Below are 20,398 nucleotides of genomic sequence, written 5' to 3'. Positions count from 1 at the left end.
ATATGCAAATTCATGTGTATATTGTAAGTATGCAAGAGTGTATGCAAGTTCCACTTTCCACATTTGCAGTATGTGGTCCATATGCACTAATGTTTGCTTCAGTAATAAAATAAAAAATCCCCAGCCAGCTTGACAACAAACACAGAATGGCTTGGCACAACTTGAATATTATTTATCTGGTTCCCCTCCTCCACTCCAGCATGGTTTTTGTCGAGTCAGAGGAAACCATCTGCTGCCCGGTGATAATGGGCAGCCAGGGAGGAGGGGACTGGAAATGGGGAGAGCAAATAAAATTGAGAGAAAATGACAGGCGCTGTCCCAGAAGCTCCAGTCCCTTCCTTCCTACCTGCAGCAAGTCTGCCATCTTAATAAACATCCCGTCTGATATCTCCTGGCTCCTGTGAGTGTGTGTGTATGCGCACATCTGCTGTGTGTGTGCCTACACACTTTTGTTTCCATAGTGTGTGTCTTTCCCATCTAACCTTGATCATTTTCAACTCAGAATTGTTCCTGAGCCCAGCTGATATGCTGTCAGTGATGGCGCTGACTAAGAAACTTATTTTCCCCCGCTATGCTAAGACTGTGACAGCTGAATTACCTTTCAGCAGGAGAGATCTTTCCAGTTTTTTATCCTGTTTTGAGTAAATGGGTGGGAGTATTAATGAGGGAATAATATTAAGGCATGTGCAGGGCCAAAGGAAAGTAAGAGTAAACTCTGCGAGGTAATAAGAAGTAGCCTTTATATAGGGGAAGGTAAAGCATGGCTGGAGAGGAATACAGTAAAGCACGGAGCGAGGAGGAAAAAACTCTCATTAAAACAAATAGAGAGTTATAGAAAACAACTCCTCACCTTGAAAATGGTCCGAATTTTTCCATGCCCGAGTCTCCAGGGTTCTCGGATTGAATTGAGCGCTTAGGGCATTCTCTGAGTAAACCATTTCAGTTTTGTCTTGTCTGAAGCCGACAGGTTGAGCTGGACAAAAAGACTTGACAGCCGCTCTCGCCCTAAACCCAGCTTCATTCTCTCACTCCATCCCTCTGTCTTCTACTTTGCCTTAAGATGTTTCCCTTCGCTGTTTTTTTTCCCTTTTGCCCCTAGCACTTACAAACTGTCAGATAACTTTCAGTATGAATTTATCAAGCCAGTGACACTCATTGAACCTGTCTTCTATTGTGAAGTTGTTTATTACGGAGCAGATGTTTGGCTGCATCAACACCATGTCTTTAAGTGTTAAAGGCTCTGTAAAGCTGTGAAAAATCCATCCATCTTACAGCAGGGAGCTTGATTTTCCTGCAAAGGGATCGATGCGATATGTAAAGCTGAACATGAATTTGCCACCAACTGAAATGTTTGGTTTGCTTTTTTGTCGTGGTCGGGCGTTGTCGACACAGCTGTCGGAATGCACGATGGCATGCTTGATAAAGTGGACGCCAGGTCAGGGAGGATAATGGAATTGAAGGATGGAGGGGACACAGGAGGGGCCTGGTGACCAGGTCTTTTCTATTAACTCAGGAGGCCTGCTGGGTCGAGGCGGGGAATCAGGCTTGGCTCTGCCCTCTCCCTGCCTGGTAGTTAGCCCTAGCGTCCAAGCTGCAGACAGGGAGAGGCCAATATTGCTCAGGGGTCCAGTGGTGATTGACCCGGTGTTTTCATCAGCCTGGGCTTACCTGATAACATTCCTTACCCCCCTACCAGAGCAAATATAAAAAGTTGTGGGTGCATAGCACGGCTTAGGGAGCTCTTAGTTTGGTCTGGTGAAGTTGCATTGGATTTACCCAACCCCACACACACATTGTCTCCCAGCTTTTCATTTTCTTTTTTGAAATTACATTTTTCTCTTCTCTCATGCCTGCAAAAATGATTTCATTGTATTTATTCTATTTGTTGTATTTGTGTTCAGAATACTATTATTTCACTTGACTGAACACAATGTTTAATCCATTGCAAAATTAAGATATACAACGTCTCAGGGGGAAGGATCTGAATTTGAATTTAGCCTACACTAGAACGTTAATTGTTATTAGTATATAAAAAGGAGAAATACTGCAAACACTCTTGAGGCCGTGAACAAGATTTCTTTTTCGCCCTCATTCCCATTATATATAGTCTGTAATCAACACTCACTTACTCCTAACAATATACCGTGCTCCATCATCACAGCTCTCTTCAGGGCCTTTAAAACAGATTGAAGACTGTGATTTGTTGCTTTTTTCATTCAAGCTATAATATATCATGTTTTTTTTTTACCAAAGCTGCACTGGTTGGGATTTATTGATCAACTGGCGCAAATGGTTTTGGGACTTATTAAGATAAGATGTACCTTTTATTTATCCCGATGGGGAAATTCAGGAGTTTAAAGCTGCAACAGAGTGAGAGTAAAAAACTTGACATACAGATTCACGAGAGGATAATACAATTAAAAATAACATTATATAAGTGACTGTTAAAACGGGAAAAGTTCAAACGTTTATCATTTTAATAAACATATATCCATGTTTGAGTTTGGGTTATTAAATATATGTACATGTACAGTATGTGTGCTGATTTGAGTACAGGTCAAATTCATTTGTACAAACAGTGTAGATTTGATGTAAGTACAGTACGGGTTACTTTTAACTGGTTGCATGGTTAGCCCTTGGTTGTGCAGCCTGAAGGCTACAGGCACAAAGGACTGTCCGAGGCGCTTAGTGCTGTGCCGAGGAGGGATGAGTCTTCACTAGCTCTGCATGGAGGGGGTGGGAGGGGTTCTTAAGGATATAGTCCAGCTTTCTCCTTGTCCTTCCCCTCTGCCACCTCCTCCACATTGTCCAGTTTTGTATTGTCTTGGAAACTCCTTTTTTTATCTCGTACTACACTCTAATGAGTTATGTTGTGTTTTATGCTGTTTTTTTAGGTATCAGGTCTGTCTCCCGGAGATAACCAGACCCCAGGACTGCTGCTGGCCCCAGGGGTGAGGTGGGGGCAGACACCCATCAACCAGCTCACACCCTGGGATACAGATGAGCCCCCTGCCAAGCAACATCGAGACAGCGAGCCCACTGGTAATGAATCACACACACACAACATTTACATACAGGTGTGCCTACGTACTGACATACACAAGCACCCACACCACCTGATGTAAGTTTTTCATCATTGCACAGCAGCAGATGTATGCATGTACACGGACCAATCGCTTGCACACACACTTATGTGTTACACCCCAGACAGATCTGGCCAGCTACACTAGCATCTAATGCTAATGAGACATAGTTGCTGCTTTGCCCTACATAAAACATACACTTGCCTCCAAAACAGCATACTTTACATACACAATCATGCATAATTAACATTCAAAAACACCATCTTTACATAAACCAATTCAACAATTTACTGTATATAATTATAGAAATGTAAGTTTGATATCAAGGAGTACAAAAAAAAGAGGGCAAAGTGTACACACTCACAGGCTTCCAGTCCCCCACCACCTTCAGTATGCTCTCATTTTATTGTCCCTGTTAATGTTATAGTGTCACTAAATGAAGCTGATTTAGTCTAAATTAAACCTATGAAAAGAAAAGTCCTCCAAATGATCTTCACCAGATCTAATTTAGATGTCGACCTTATTCTATTCATGCCCCTTTTACGACGTGTACAGAACAACAGTGGCACAGCAGAGCAGTGTGCACGCCTGACATCAACGGGTTAAACCATTGTTGAAGTTTTTTACTTATTGTAATGAACTCACCCAGAATGGCTCTGCCCTAGAGCAGTTAATTTCCTTCCCTCGCTCTGCTGGCCTCTGCCTCCTGCTCATCACAAATGTGTCTCATTTAAGAATAATACTGGCACGGAGCATGTTCCACTGGAAATTCCTGCTCACCAAATCTAGATTGTAGACAGCTGCTACTCTGTGGTAGCAAAAGCATCAAAACATGTTTCTGCCCTCCTGTTACTGCCTGTGCCATCTTATTGGAATTTGCATATCTTACATATAGATTGCTTCGTGAATGAATTATTAATCAGTTTGACTCAGGAGGGATGCTTCTCTAGGAGTGGAGATCTCTTATGATGGAAGCATGCTGTTGTGATATGAGTGAATGGAGCACCGCGGCGGTGTGCCCCCCTGCTGTGTGACCACAACCCCCTGCTGTGCACTGAGGGGCAGGCTGAATTGACCATGAAGCTGTGGAGGTCTTATTATAGTGTGTGAGCCCCCCCCACCCACCACCACAGCTCACACTTCAGCTTGGAGTAAAGCTTGACTGAGAGTGAGATGTCACAAACCCAGCACACTGTCGCATATGACACTCAATTCTGAGCAGAGTGTTGCATATTGATTTGCATACGTGCGCTATTTCAAACTGTGACTGGCGTTTGCAACGAAGCCAGCTCCTCTCCACACTTCACTGAACTGTGTTGCCAGAAAGTTCGTCTGCCAACTGTGGCAGAATTAATCAACGTTTCCTTTCAACAGAAACTTCACTGTTGTGTCTTTTCAAGAAAGTTTGTCCTTTGGAAGATTTGTTTCTACTTTACTTTCTTTGTGCGAAAATAGCTCTTGTTTTGAAATTATGATTTAGACCTAAGCAAATTGTGGAATATAAAAAAAGTACATGGAATTTTTAAAAGGTAACACTGCATTTTTAGACTCATTATGAGATACAACGCAGCCGGGCCATGTAATATTAATGCACATTTATTTCAACTTTGCAGAAGGACTTTTGAATGTAGGCCAACGTTGGGCCATGATAATCCAATTCTTTGACAAATTAATTATTTAAAGAAATTGTTAGTGACGTAAAACATAAAATCGGAGGACGGAGGCTTTAATTGCTTATCAATATTATCACTGCATTAAAAACTTAAAACTTCACACAGTAAAATGTAGAGTTATTATTCTAACCCATTTAATTTGAATCCTTTTATCAAGATGATCCACAAAATAAGGGAAATTAAAAAGTGTTGGTAAAAGCTCAATGACATGTGGATAATGAACTGTCCTCTGGACCCTTTTATCTTTGGTTCTTTTCTTCTCACTGCCTGTCTCCATCCCTTTCAGCCCAAACTATTATATCAGCAGGGCCAGTTTCATGAATAATGTGGACGTTTTTTTTCATTGCTTTTTGCCTGCTGTGATTTAGCCTTTGGCTCTTTGGCAGAGTGGGATGCTATTTTTGGAGTTTGGACCATGGCGGGAGGAGCTACAGATGAAGGAGTCGGAGCAAATGAGTGAGCGAGGGAGGCAGTGTTCAGGGCCAAAATGGCCGAGCTCAACCTCAGAATCTACGCCCTCAGGGTTAAAAAACGATTGACTCAGCGTGTTAGGGTACACTCCTACACAGATTATTCTGTCGATTCTATGTTTTCACATTCAGAAAAGCATTCATTTTTGTGTAGAAAAGTAAACCTCCTAATCGTATTATGATGTTGATCTTGGGCACAGATCTGTACATCGCTGCAGATATCTTTGATTGATATTAAGTCAAAAACAAACTTGGACTGAAGCGAAGCAGCACACTGACTGATGTGGTGTGGAGAGCTCAAGCGGGAATCCGTCTTCTCATGTTGTTTTCGTTATTTGATCTTCCTTATAAATCAATCCAGAATTTGGGGGTGGGGTTTCTCTGTCTACGACTTGTAAATAATATATTATAGCTACAGTATAAACAACAATTTCTATGAAAGCTGAATAAACAATGGATTAATCTCTCCCTTTTATCTTGTGTTGTCTAAAGGTCCTGCCTGGGCTACATCAGTAGCAGCGGTGAGCCAGCCCAGTCTCCTGCCCCACACCTACGCCCTCGCCCAACCTCCCCCCTTCAACCACAGCGTGACTGCGCAGTCACCCATCATAGGGGTAACCCCATCCATGCAAGCACCAATTCTCCCGCAACACCCTCTAATGACCGCCCACTTCCAGCTGACGCCGCACTCCACCCAGCAGCCACCCTCCATGGTGCTCAACATGCCTGGGCAGCCTCCGTACCCCTCCATACCGTCTGCCCTCGCGGCCCAGGCCAACCACGTTATTCATCCAAATCCTCACAGCCTCATGGGCAACGGCCACTTAACCTCTCACCCCGGCCTCCTCCAGCACCCCGCCCTGCCTTTGACTAACGGACAGGCGGCAGCAGCACACGCCCAGGCCACAGCCGGAGACAATCAGGACGGTCCCAACGGGGTGCAGATGCTGCGCACCGTCGGGATGGGGAAGTACGAGTTCAGCGACCCGGGACATCCTAAAGGTAAGACCAGATGGCCTCGGCTGATCTGCACAAACGTGTTTTTTTTTTGTTTTTTTAATCTCTCTCTTGCAGATATGGCACCTGTCACGACTTTCTGTGAAATCACAGCAAACATTTTTTAGCTGGCAACCTAAGCTCACAAGTGAATCTTAGCCAAGAAGGTATTAGGTATTAAATCAATGGACACTTGGCTCTCTATTCTTTATGACCTACCCTTAAGCAGGGTTGTGCTGGAAAATGCAGAGGTTTCTGCCCTACCTCTAACAGGGCAGTTACAGATGCCAGCAGTCATAAATAAGGCAGCACACACTCAATATAGGTTTGTTAAAATACAACTTGCAAACAGTCACAATTGGCTTCAAATCTGCTCCAGGGCCGGAGAGAAGCAGAGGTGCTCCTAAAGCATCAGTGAGATAGCTGCTTCTAAAATCCTGTAATACAGCCTACAGTGGATTCTTTGGAAAGAACATGTTGTACAGATCTGAAATTACTATACAGCTGCAGCACTGTTGTGCTCTGAAATTGGTTAAAAGTGTGTCAGGTTTATCGTTCCTCCGCTCTCTGTTGCAATACTCACTAGGCCCACTAAACACAAGGCAGGAAGAGCTTTCAGTGCCTGCCCTCGCATCACTCTCGAAAATCGTTTGAAGCCTTGTTGACTTGCGCTGTGTTTGTGAAGGTGCTTCACAGCTCCAACTCACGCCTGAGTCTGCGAGCCGTAAATTGGTGTTTGGTTTAACCTTGGGGTTTTATGACGCAGGGCACCAGAAACAGATGTTCGCAATTCCCCGACCAATTTTCACATTTAATGAAGCTTTTAATTTAGGTTTAGATTGTTTTCTTTTTCCTGACTCATTTTGATCAACAAAATGTGTGCAAATGAACTTGTAGATTGCAAAAAAGCAATTATGTTGGGGACTGCCTGGGATACATTGAAATGAGACCGCAGGTAGAATTGGAAATGGATAATTAGACGGGCTTGTATCCTCGGTCCGGCCTATATCGAATGAGAGCTTTTTAGCTTCTTTGTCGAATAGAATGTTGCGATTCATTAAACAAGTGCATGTCAAAATGCACTGACCTTCGTCTTACAGGCCGAAGAAGCTAGAGTTTAATTTGAATTACAGTATTTATACAGAGCCTTTTATATAGAGGAGGCAACCCTGTAGGATTGTTAAAATTCATTAGCTGTCCCTGTGATTCATGTTATGGGAAAGTTAATACATTCAGTCTGTATGGTTACACTTTGTCAGCTGCTGTATTTCAAAGGCAGAGGGGAAAGCATCCCTGTGTACATTTCTAGACACAATATGCACTTCTTGACTCTTACATCTTCTTTTTAGTTGTTTTTTTCCATCCCTGCATTGAATAGACATTAGTAAGTCGCAAGAACAGTGAAGAGGGGGAAAACATTGAAAAATTGATTGACAATTAGAGGCTGTGGCATCTCTTCACCATTTTCTCCCCTGACAGGAACACTTAAAGGTGGGGTAGGTAATTCACTTCAGAAACACATTTTGTTATATTCCATGGAATGCTCTTAACATCCCGATAGCAAAGAATACATTAAATGCTTTGACAATAAATACATAAAAAAAATGTCATGCTGTGGAAGCCGTAGTACTGTAAAAAGCACGACCAATCATCTGAGTCGGCCCGGCTAAAGTAACTGGATGGCCTACCTGCCTGTCAGCCTTCCATATGTGCACAAACTTATCTCGTGCCCTCATTGGTCATGTGCGCGTCCGTGTTGGAGGAGGGGCTCTGTAAGGAAGTCTGAAGGAAGGGGCAGATTTTTTTCGGCTGCGTACTTTCAAATTCTAGGGCACTCGAGCTGGTTTTTCCATTCTTACCTACCCTACCTTTAAGTCAGCAGCCGTAATCACAACTGCTCCCCCCCCTGCACCCCCATTGCCCTGCCCCTCAACACTGCCCACTGCTGTCCATCTGTCTGTGCTTCTCTGTCTTTCTTTATCTCTGCCACTTCCTGTCTTTTTTTCTTGCTATCCCTCCCTGCTTTCTCGTTAACTCGGAGATGTCATAAATCCCAGGCCCGTCACTAATCCAATGCACTCTATTTTTAAATCAATTAACACTTCATTACAATGTGGCTATAGTGTGCTGCTGTAGTGGCATACCGGTAAAATACGGAGGGTTAGCTCTTGCAAACTGCATTCTGTCTCACTTCTGGTTCAATTTGCTTAACCTTCTGTTTGTCACTTCTTTGCCTGCGCAAAATACAAATATTTTGTGAAAATAATGTAAAGCAGCTGTAGGTTAGAGGTGAGCGTTTCTGCAGCCCTCTAATGGCCGAAGTGAGGATAAGACGGTTGGAAAATCTGATCCCAAGGGCAGAGATTTTGGGCAACGTGTGTATCTGGCATAAAAGGAAGCGGCAAGTCCCAGGACCAGCTCACACAGACAGACATGGTGTATTTCTTGTGCTTTTTGCTGCATACAAACACATACATTGGCTTCATTTTTACCTCAAGAAATGTATAAGAGCAATACAAACCCTTGTAGCACATACACAGACTGTACACCAGGGGTGCCCAACCTTTTTTTAACCGAGAGCTACTTTTAAAGTTGCCAGTCTGCCGAGATCTACCAGTCCAAATAGAGAGGCGTAGCCATTACTGACAGCCTACTACCAGGTAAATACGCACTTCTACTTGTATAAAACTGACCTTTGTACGATTAATAAATCATAAAATACTGCAGATCCTTTATCTTAGCTCTTTCTAATCTACACACATACAAGTATTTAACTGAAGTTACACAACAGTGTTGTTGATACAGAGTTGGAGTTTATTCACACGTCACATGTGAATGTGGGTAATGTGGGTAATGTTTTCAAGAAACATTGAACAGTGCTGCCACATATGACACAGGAAAAAAAGAAAAGACTTTGAACCCTTTCTTTGCCATTATATAAAAATAGTGTTGCTACAAAAGTATAGATTAGGCTTACTAATAAGACAACTCAGATCTGAAGTTACACAGGAATCTGCTGCCAAAGTGCAATAAAAAAGACAAAATTAATAGAATCAAACCCTTTTTTTGTTGCATTTTAGTAGAGTATAAAAAGAAATCCCTTTAAAATAGGATGCAAGCAACACTAGTTTCTTAACCTGAATTGATAATAGACTATAATCAATTTAAACAGAACAGATCTTAATGTTTGCATTCTTATAACATTTTGTACAATAATTATAATGAATAAGTTCAAACAAACTCAAACTTACAGCTGATTAATAACGGTATCTAACATGAGTTTTTATTATATCAAAAACCTGTTGAAATGCTACTGTTATTTTTACTGTCCCCCAAAAGCGTCGGCAGCATCAAGGAATGCTTCTTTTTCACAACTTCGCCGTCTTTGAAAGACTTCATGTGTTTCGCAAGAACGTGACTGACACGATAAGATGCTATGGTAGCAGCCTTGCTCTTGTTGTTGGGCCTGGTGAAAATGGACTGCTGTGCATTTAGCTGTCCTTTCAGGTCCCTCCCCTTTTGGGAGCGTAGTGCAGAATTAGGAGCGAATTCCGTCTCGTAGCGTTTGTGCACTATTTTGAAATGCCGCTCCTAAATGACCCTTCTTCAATAGCCACGCTGGCATTGCAGATGAGACAGATGGACTTTGAATTGGAATAGATAACAAAATAATCATCCTCCCACTCTGAGTGAAAAATGATATATTTTGGGCTTTTTTGCTTCTGCCATAATTGCGGTCTTGTGTGTGTGCGGACTGTCACTCCTGTGTGTTGACAAGAGGACAACGTCAGCGAAATAGTGCCCACTGCCCACCAGCCACGCCCCGACACATGGGGTCACGGCGGCCAATCACAAAGCTTTGATGCGTTCAAGTGCATTATTCTGGCACAGGAAGATTATGTTATAGGACATTAAGGATAAAACAGAATATTGTTGTTCTATTTTTAGAAACATCTCGCGATCGACTGGGAATCTCCCTACGATCGACCGGTCGATCGCGATCGACTGGTTGGGCACCCCTGCTGTACACCAATCCACTCTGGGGTAAAAGCCAAAATGTGGAATAAATGAGGTGCACACTGTGCTGCTGACATGTTGGAGAATTTGCTTGAATAGCCAATGCGTTATCAACCCTCACAGAGGTGGAGGAATGAATATCCCTTTGCAGATTTAAGCATTTAGTGAGAATGAGTTCACTACTGTGGTGGTCACAATATTTACTTGCAACTACTGCTATTCAATCACCCAAATTCAAATTAAGAATTTAGCTTCTAGTGTTCATGAAAACAAGATGTGGTCATGTCATAATATAATCAGGATTTTTACAATAATCAAGTAACCTTACTTGCAACGTTCATATCAAATCCTGATACGGCCTCCTACGTCAGAGGGGTTCCAGAAGTGATTTTTAGAGAAACAGTTTAAACACTAAAGCCACCGCTTAAGAAAGCTTGTTTGTGCATTCAAACAAAAAAAAAAGCTTGAGCCTCCAGACACAATGCTAGTCAGTGCTGATGTGCAGAGGAGGTTTTGTGGCTTTTTGATGGCAAAAGCCTGGATCTTGGAGGAGTTGACAGAGCTCTTCCTATTTAATCCAGTTTTACAACAGACTGCTGTACGTGCCTGCGCATGCATGTGTGCGTACAAATGTGTGTGCGGTTTGACACGCCTGCACAACTTCTTGGGTGTGACTGCATAGATGTTTTGTCAGATGTCAGCCTCCCAGCCTTAAAGCCAAACACCACAGTGACAGAAATCACACTCCGTGTTTGATTTGGCTGTGCCTTCAAAGGGAGCAATTTGTCTTCTCTCTGCATCAGTGGGCACATCAACAACTGTGTGCTCCTCACTCTCTGTGTGGGTATTAGCCTGTGTGTTTTCTGTGTACAGTATATAGTACATGTGTTTGTGTATGCCTGTGTAAGAGCCATATGTTTGTGTGTTCGTGTTAAGATACACGCAGAGCAGCTTGAAGGCAGTTTTAACCTGAGCACCTGCTGTGAAATGTCAGTCAGCGGGCTGTGATCTGCCAACCTGGTTTCTCCATCCACAGCAGGGGCTTTCCATTATACCTGCCTGTCATGGTGTACAAGTCAAACCTACTTGTCGATTGTTCATTTCCTTCACACCACCCACTTTCGCTGACATTTTATTGTCTTTTCAAAAAAGAGAATCTCGCCAAGTTTTTCAAACACTTAAATAATCGTATCTGTAGCTCAAGCAATAGCAATCACAACTGTCGGCACATTTACCGATATGTGGGAATACAGGATGACTCACGACAATACAGCAAACAAAGAGGATCAGTTGCAGAGAGAAGAGAAGCTGGATAGAGAGAGAGGTTGAAGATGAGAGAGACGGAGATACTGAGAGCAGAGTCGGTACGTGTCTATTGACCGAGTCATTCAAATCGATGGCCGTCCTGATGAATATCAGCTGAGAGAAGCTAGTGCCGAGCTCAGCAGGGACACACTCGCTCACTGCAAACGTGATTGAGCAACATTTAAAGGCAGCTCACGACTGAAAAACACATTAATATGAAAGGAAAGTTATTATTTCCACATCTGCGGCCTGCTTTAAAGGTTAATACACAAATGATGTTTTTGATATTGTTTTCTCAGCATAGCATGAACCGAGACGCCTGTTGGTGGCTGCACTGCGATCCTGCGAAACACTGTGATGCTGATGGAAACACAGTCCTGGTTGGTAAATGCTTAAAACAGAATTAGCAGATGAATCAAAGCCTCGACAAGTCCAGGAAGGGGTTGTTGAGATTTAAGTTTGGATTCATAGACAGATCTGTCAGGCCACCAGCTGTCTTTCTGAGCATTAGCCCCCCCCCCACAACCTCGTCAGACTTCATTTTAATGCGTCCTTCCACCTGACTGACCTTTACCGGTCCCCTCTTCGTCTCTCTCACACACATCGCTGGAGATGCACATATGCAGTCAGACGATCACATGCGTAAATGCACTCAAGTATGAACGAAACACACCCACTTCAAGTGAGGGACGTAATCCTACTCACATCTACAGCACCCAGCCTCCTCTCTGCCCAGGAAGTTCATCTTCCAGTCAGCTCACATCAGCCATCATCTGGGGGCCAAGCTGCTCCAGAGCTGCTAGTGAATGCAATTAAGATGCCTTGCTGAGTTAAGATCAGTGCTTTACTTTGCCACGGCAAGACCAGCGCAGCCTCACATCCTCACCTCTCCTCTGCTGTGACCATTTTACCTCCATTATTCAAACTGTGGCCGTAGTAAGATTTCAATTATGTTTTCATTGTGTTTACTTTTGGACAAAGCGTATATGCACTGTGGCATTGCTGTCCACTTATTACCCTGATATTACCTTTAAGTGTGGACATTATGGATCACCAAATGAGTAAGATAGTGACTGCTTACAAGGGCAAGCTGTGTGTGCAGGTGCTGTTGATTTAAGGGAGAAATTAGCCTCCCTTTACGACTCTTATTGTTCATCATCAAAGGTTATTTTGGAATAGAATTTATTGTTATATAATTTTATGTCGTTTACCGTTTACTGGATTTGATCCTGATGTTTGTAGATGTGATAGCAGATCTCTAACCTCGGAGATACTTAAACTTAAATATTCTTTCTGATTCAACCACGGGAATATACTATAGCTTGACAAGCGGTTCAAACTAGTTATTAAAAACAGAGCCAGTTTGTGATAGCCACGCTGAGACCATTAATCACAGCAAGCACATTAATTAAACACCCCTTTCCTTCATCTCCCTCTTTCTCTGTCCCTGCCTCTCTTTCACACACCACATCCTCACTGCAAATCATACAAAAGTATGTCTTTCCCTGCGACAATTATAATACCGATTCTGCTTTAAGACGTTTTTTTTCTCCTTTTTAATTTTAATTTCCAATATGCTGACTCGGATCAGCGTCTGCGGTGTTAGCAGTTGTAAATTAATTAAAGTTACTGCGGTTGTTGTGCAGGCCAGGGCGATTATCTTAAAGCTATCGTCATCAGGATTAGCTAAAGCAGAACTTGCGGATATTATGATTACAAACAGGCTTAACTTGAAATATTTATTGCATGGATTTTAAAGTGTGTTATTATTTAACATCACTCCTACAGCATTCCTTAATTCTAGGTTGCTATAGTAGAAACCGAAAACAAATTCACAAGAGCTGTTGAAGTTGCAAATAATTTATGAGGTTGAAATATATTCTAATCACTGTGGATGCAGTTTGTGCAGTTAATTCGCCTAAATGAATACATGCAGTACCAAGGAGATATGCTTATGAGTATCCTTGGCACACAAGTCTATATGGGGCCTACATATTAATAATATTGACTCAAACATCTCATTTTAGAGCGGTGCACATGTACCAGAGCAACCTGACACTGTCTCATCAAATTCACTAAAGATGGCTTTCATTGAGATTTTTTTAATACGGCCTCGGCACTCGGGAGGGAGAGGGAAGAGGAGGAGGAGGAGGAGGAGAGAAAACTTGAGGTGAGCAGCGGCAGTGTGTCATAAGCGGAGGAAGGAAAGCTGCTCGCCCTCGTTCTTTCTCTCCCTCGTTATCGTATTTTAAAAGAGAGGAGCCCCGCCAGGAGCCCCATACATTATATCCCCCAACAGTTAATATAGGGACGGCGGATAGCTCATTAAGATTGATCATCCCTCGTCCACCTCCTCCATGCAGAACGCGGCACCGGCTCCATTAATCACCGGCGTTTCAAGATAAAGCTCAGTAGCGGCACAGATGCAGGACCCGGAGCCTGACAGCCCGGCTCCTACATGCATAATCGCAGTGCAGCCGCCCGGCTCCCTACCACGCTAGAGGGGGCACCGCATGCACGCCTCTCCCCCTCCTCCACCCTTTCCCCAAACCTATACTCTCCTCCTCCCCTCCTCCCCACCTGTCCTTTTCACTGCAATTGTCTGTCTGTTCCTATCACTAATCTCCAAACCCTCTTCCGGGAACACCCCTCCCATGCTGTCGTCTCTCAGCATTACCCCCAGCCCCCCACCAACCTTGTCTTCCACCTGCTTCCCCGTAGCCACCTTCCTCCCTCTCGTCTTCTGCACTGTCATTCCTTACTGTACCTGCCACCTGTTTCCTGCCTCTCTAACTTTTCTCTCCGCCTCCCTGCTCTCCATACTTCATCTATGCTGGATTGTTAGCCACCTCTCTAATAGTCCCCTAATGCCTGCTTTAGCAAAGTGACAGTGGAAATGTAATGGAAGGGATTAAAGAGTAAAAAAGTAGTTCAGCCATCCCACACTGCTCATTTGACTCTCAAGTGTCAAATGGCTGTGTCTAACTGAAACGTCCAATCAGACCATCTTTTTTGCCTTATTTTTTGCCTTATTCACAAAAGTCAGCATTTATGTCCAGAGCATTAGCTAGCAGTCAATACAAATGTTTTTTGTTTCTAAACAACTATTCATATTAAAAAAAAGCTTTTGTATGAAGTTTATACAGTATGTGCACACCTTTCTGTAAAAGCTTTGATCAAACATGTGAGTTTTGTATTAATGCTTTTGCAGTTCAAAAATGTTCATAAACATGTACATGTAATAGATACATTTTCAACATTTTCTGGGTCCTATCTCAAATTAAGGAACATAAGTTGATGTTTGCCTGTTTATTCTTGGAAAAGTGTGACACTGTGGCTCAGAGCTGCAGTACTATGCGTTGATTCTTTGAGAGAGGTCTCTGATTGAAACAGTAATATTTGCCCACACGAAACATCCACTGCTCTGTTATTTAGGAGCAAATTGATTTGTGTATACTAGTAGTGTCCAAGTTAATGGAGGTATCACATGAAATGGGTCTGAATCTCCGACACACCACTCGTTTTAGAACCCTTTTAATACGACAGGAATAAATGCCACAAGGCAAATGTCTCTGTGTTATTCTGCACATCAGCCCTGAAATAGGGAGAAATGCATTATCAATGAGGCCGAGGGTAAACACAGCATATGTTACCAGGAAGTTAGTCAATAGCGGATGTTTCTCTCTAATGAGAAGGCATAATTGCAACAAGAAGGGAACTCGTATCCAAAACAGCAGCAGATGTTGCACAACCTCTCAGCAAAAAATCTGAAAGAAGTTCAGCAGTATTAGCTCCATAATGTTCACGGTGTGTTCACTTAGATGTGTCAGACTTTTTCCTTACCCAGAAACTTTTAAATGGGTTTGATAATGCAGGCAAGGCATCTAATAAATACTAATGACAGGACAAGACATTAGCAGGAATGCCCCCCTTCTACAACTCATTATTCCACAGAGTTAGCAACTGGTTTAGCATGTGGAGATATAATTGTTATGTGACATAGACTAATGATAATGGCATGAATTGCAATCAAGATATCTTTGTAGGCTATGGTGGTTCACTCTGTAAGCTTGATAAACATAAAGCCTCCCTTAGCAGTGAGATAGTATACAATGACATGCCAAACAGTAATATGCCATTGCCCTATAAAAGTTCACAGAATGGGCTTTGTTGCTAGAGGCGACGACTATCATTATTTTACTAAAGTAGTCTTCCTACCCATTGTTCCCATCTATCTCCAATACAAACATTGTTTTGTTATAAAAATGCAGCTTGCTGAAGTGCAGGTTAGAAAACAGTATTATATATGAGAGTTAAACCTAGATTTCAACTTTACAAGGACACAAAAGCCATACAAGCATTGGAGCATACTGGACACAATCAGCATGGTTGGGGCAGTCCACTCGCCTAATAGATTGTTTTTATCCCTGGAGAAAGATGGAGAAATAGAAAAAAATATATAGAAGAGGAGGAGGAATGAAAGTAAGAAAGAAGGGAGAGTGGGGAGAAAAATATGTGAGGAAATGTAAAGATTACTCGCCTGACTCCACTGTAGGCTCGGGGAGCTCATCTCAGGTGTGCAGTCTGCTGAGAAGACCCCCACATACCACCTAACGCCACCACCAACCTTTCTGCCTGGGCTCCGATGACTTTCACAAAGTTACCCAGTAAACACACATTGTCTTCAGGGGGATATGTGACATTTATCTCAAGCTGCACAGGTGACATATTTATTTGAGTTTTTCTGTTTGTAGCAGCGTCCCCCTGCTGTTTAAGGTCAACTCTGAAGAAATGTAGCCCATTGAGGCAAGTATCAACCATGGGCAACGCCTATAAGAAATGTTCACAGACCAAAACTCATAAAAACAGTGGAGGTGTTAGCATCAGCGGTGCATATCTACTTTCTCTCACACAGCCACTGGCATCAGAGCTCGACCACCAGCATGTGTCTGCTTCCTAAATGTGAAGGGTAGACTAAAGCCTGGCACAGCTGAGGGTGTTAGTTCCAGGCAGCAGTCGGAGGCAGCCGAGGAGAAAAGTAACTTTAGACTTTTAATTAGTACTCATGTGGAGTTTGCATTTTGTTTTATGTTTGGTTTATTTGCACTTTAAATACTTTGAAAGGTAAAAAACACTTCACAGCTATCCTTAGAGAAGCTGACACATCATTTCCATAGAGTATTTACAACATTTAAAGGGCATGTGTGCTTTGTATTTACCAAATGGCAACCCTACTAGTTGCCTTTTAGAGAGTAAACTGGAACTTTTTGTTGTATATTTGTCTGACTGTCATGTCAGCTGAGATTTCTACGGCAATATAACCCACAGAGGTGGCTCAGCCTCATTTCATCATGCACAACATCAGTGACATGGGTCTGTGTCTTTTGTCATCGTCAGATTCCACTTCCAAGTTGAAAAGGTCATCTTACTGTAATGATTATTCACGCACAGTACTTTGGTTTTAACTACTATGTTGAGGCCTTGAGGTACTGAGCTTCTTTGTAACGTGCTGATAGAGGGAAATATTCACATTTTGAATTGGAATTTCAAAGGTCAGATTACGGTTATATTGAAATATTTAACATTTCAAACTTCTCAACCAACGTGCATTACCGAGAAATTATAATATTTGTAATACCTCTTTTATCACTGTCTCAGCTGTTTACAACATCAACCCGGTTCCATTAATGGAACTGCCCTTGCTGAGTACATGTAAACTATGTTGAAAAGAATGCCAACTGACTGCATAAATATGAACTTGAGTTTGGTTTTGCAGGAGAGTTTTTAAAAGACAACTAGACTGTTGTGAGTTTATCCTCCTGCTGCCTGGGGTTCAGAAAGTTCCAGTCAAGTGAAAACTCAAGCTTCTGGTGATGAAATGCCAGAATGGACAGGCTACCTGACCGAGGGCCCGGAGACAAGTTTGATATTTGTTGCAGTCGAGATGGTTTAAGGTCAGATCTTATTTGTATTGTGTGCTCGGAACAGTAGTAATCCAGTACAAAAGGGTAACAACCATTTGTTTGTACTGAGCAGATCTCGGTTCTGCGCGTGTGACACACTCTTAGTTTTGGACACAGCTGGGCGCTCAGAAAACACTTGAATGCTCATTCCACCCTCTCAAGGTGAATACAAATGAAACAGAGTTGGCACAGATGTTCTCTAAAAGGTTACATTCACAAGACCTGCGTCCAGATGATTAATTTCACTCAATCAACCTTGTTTTTCCTCCGTGCTTTATAATGTGTGCTGGGCAGAACACTGGGCCTTGCAGTCATTTATAAGAAATAGTAATTGAGCAAGATTGAGAAGCGTTGCAAACCCACTAATTTCTAATCAAATCCCCTTCCAAGCATACAGTATGTTATCTACACCAGCCAGCAACATTATTAGGATTATTCTCTCATGACATTGTCTTGCCTAAAGTTCTGCGAGTGCATGTTTGTGCAACGTGCTTAATTGTGTGTTGGTACATTTGCATGTGTGTTTCAGTTCTGCATATGCATGGTTTTATGTGCGTCTCTGCATCAGTGGGTTTTTGCACAATGACAATGTCCTCTGTTGTTGGGTGAAAGAATAACTCAACCCCGAGCTGAGTTTGACAATGCTGTCCTCCATAATGCTCCAGCAGAATTTTTGCTAATCTGTGACGCAGCCCGGTCCGCTTTCCCATATTTTCCTGTGGCATATTGTTAAAAAAAACTAAAAGCTGTACTGGCTATTTGCCAATTGACAGTAGTCAGACAGTAGCATTGTGACGGTGAAGTCAATCCAAAAACTCAATGCTTAAGCTTAGCCTGCGTATTAAAAAAGTGGCAAGTTTTTTTTTTAAGCATTCAGGCCTATATTCCCTTAAGCATTTTATCTCTGTTCCCAAAAGCAGTTCTTATTATAAATACATATTAATTGTATTTTCTTTCAATAGAAAAAAAATGTATTGGCTAAATAATAAATACCACAGTATTGACAGAAATTGTTATTTATTTGTTGATCACTGAGGTTATCAACTAATTTAGGTTAGGTCCATTGTTTTATTTGGAACTATTATTAGTACCCAGCAAGAAATTTACAAACCTACAAAAATATAAGTTATAAAGGAAACATAAATTATTGAATGAGAGACAGTTGCTATGCAAACATTAGGCCAGCCCCTCTCATAAATCGGAATAATTGTCTGTTTGCCTCAGACCATTCAGACGGGATGTTCAGTTGCTACATTGTAAGATATCTTAATTAAATTAATTAAATTATATGCCTGCACATACTCCTTTGGGTTTTGTGTGGAATAGACTGTCATTTTGCGATTGGCTGTAAACAACCAGCATTGCGATTGGCTTTCAATCAACCAATCGGAGCTACCGTCTCAGTGGCAGACAGCAACTGCCACGTACGCAGCGTCCACACGGCGGCATGCGTTGAAGCTTGCCGGTGGGCGTGTCTGAAACTCGACCAAACCACATGAATCTCTCGCCCCGGACACACAAGCACGCGGTTTGATTGGCTAGAGCTTGTACTGGCATATGATTTGATTGGCTGATGCTTCCGTCGAAGCTTCAAAAGTTGAACATTGCTCAACTTTTGAAGCGAGCAAAGCGAAGCCACGGAACCACAATGCAGTTTGCCAAAGCATGACGTCACGTCACCCCATTCAAAGTGAATAGGCAGAAGCGTTGAAGCTTCAATGTATGCCGCCGTGTGGACGGGCCGTTATGGTCGAGCAGTTAATTGAACTAATACATTTTTAATTATGACTTAATTCAGTGTTCTACACATCTCATTAGTATTTCTTTCTGCCCCGCTGCCCTTGACTTTGTGAACTGTGTTGTAATGGTGAGCTAACACGAACAGACTGAAATGTGGATACATTTGTGACCACATCAACCTAGAAAGCTAACATGAAGCTGCCTTCAGGATGATGTCCCAAATATTACTATGTTGAGTTCAGGTTGCATGAATCAGATGAGCGAACGGGTAAATATGTCAGAACATTTTTAGATTCTTGGTGATGCCCAGGTTTCTAATGTGACATTTATGTGACGCAAAGCAGGAACATTTTGTTGGTAAAAGTCTTGTTTGTCATTTATACGCATTCTCAGAAATAGGCTGCATTTAGGGAACGTATTTTCAGCGTGTAAAAGCGCAATAGCGCATGTGAAGCATCTATTGGTCATTTTTGAGATGTTGAAATTCTCTGTTTTTACAGGAGCACTAAATGAGCTGAATTCATCAGCTCATTTAGTGCTCTTGTCAATAAGGACTTTCTCTTACAATTCAAGGTGAAATTTACAGAATGTCAAGTACATCAAGCTTCATCCACTCTAAAATAAAAGTCTAAGCTTGTGGCCGTGGACCTCCTTCTTTGTGAAGCTGTCATCATCTGTAGAGAAAAGTGGAAAATATTGGATGTCTCACGACAGACTTGGGTTAAGATGTCAGCTTCTTAGACAAAACAGGTGGCGGGCATTTAGCCGCTTTCCACTTGTAAAAAGAGTTAAATAGCGTTTCCAGTCTGGCGTCTCTGAATGCTTGAACGGGTGTTTCATTTCAGCGACGTACTGTATGATGGAAAAAATATATGTATGTTAATGCAATGGGTCAGGATTTTCACATTAGTACATTGGTACCATATTGATTTTCACATTTCGAGCAGGTTTAAAAACAGCCAGGGAGGCGTGCTGCACCAGTGATGACGTGTCAGAAGTCTATAAATGGACCGCACACAAAAATAAAATGGGTTTCTCGAAATATAAATCTATACACATCTCAATCATGTGACATTCATAGCATTGAAGTCCAAGTCATTAAACCTATTGTACTTTTGTATTCCCTTTTTAAGTCTTCATCTGACCTGACT

At 42.2% G+C, this 20,398-nt stretch overlaps 1 protein-coding gene across 5 annotated transcripts in view; it reads left to right on the top strand.

Moving 5' to 3' along the window:
• Positions 1-20,398, top strand: part of klhl29 (kelch like family member 29) — a 208,731-nt gene that overhangs the window by 100,000 nt on the left and 88,333 nt on the right. For all 5 annotated transcript variants that reach the window (XM_079643102.1, XM_079643101.1, XM_079643100.1 and 2 more), the window contains exons 4-5: positions 2,895-3,042; positions 5,719-6,228. In XM_079643102.1, coding sequence (XP_079499228.1) covers positions 2,895-3,042; positions 5,719-6,228 — 658 coding nt within the window. The remainder of the gene's footprint in view (positions 1-2,894; positions 3,043-5,718; positions 6,229-20,398) is intronic.

This window comes from Notothenia rossii (genome assembly GCF_949606895.1).
Source record: "Notothenia rossii genome assembly, chromosome: 8".
NCBI classification, from domain to species: domain Eukaryota; kingdom Metazoa; phylum Chordata; class Actinopteri; order Perciformes; family Nototheniidae; genus Notothenia; species Notothenia rossii.
This window is presented reverse-complemented; position numbering and strand designations above follow the sequence as displayed.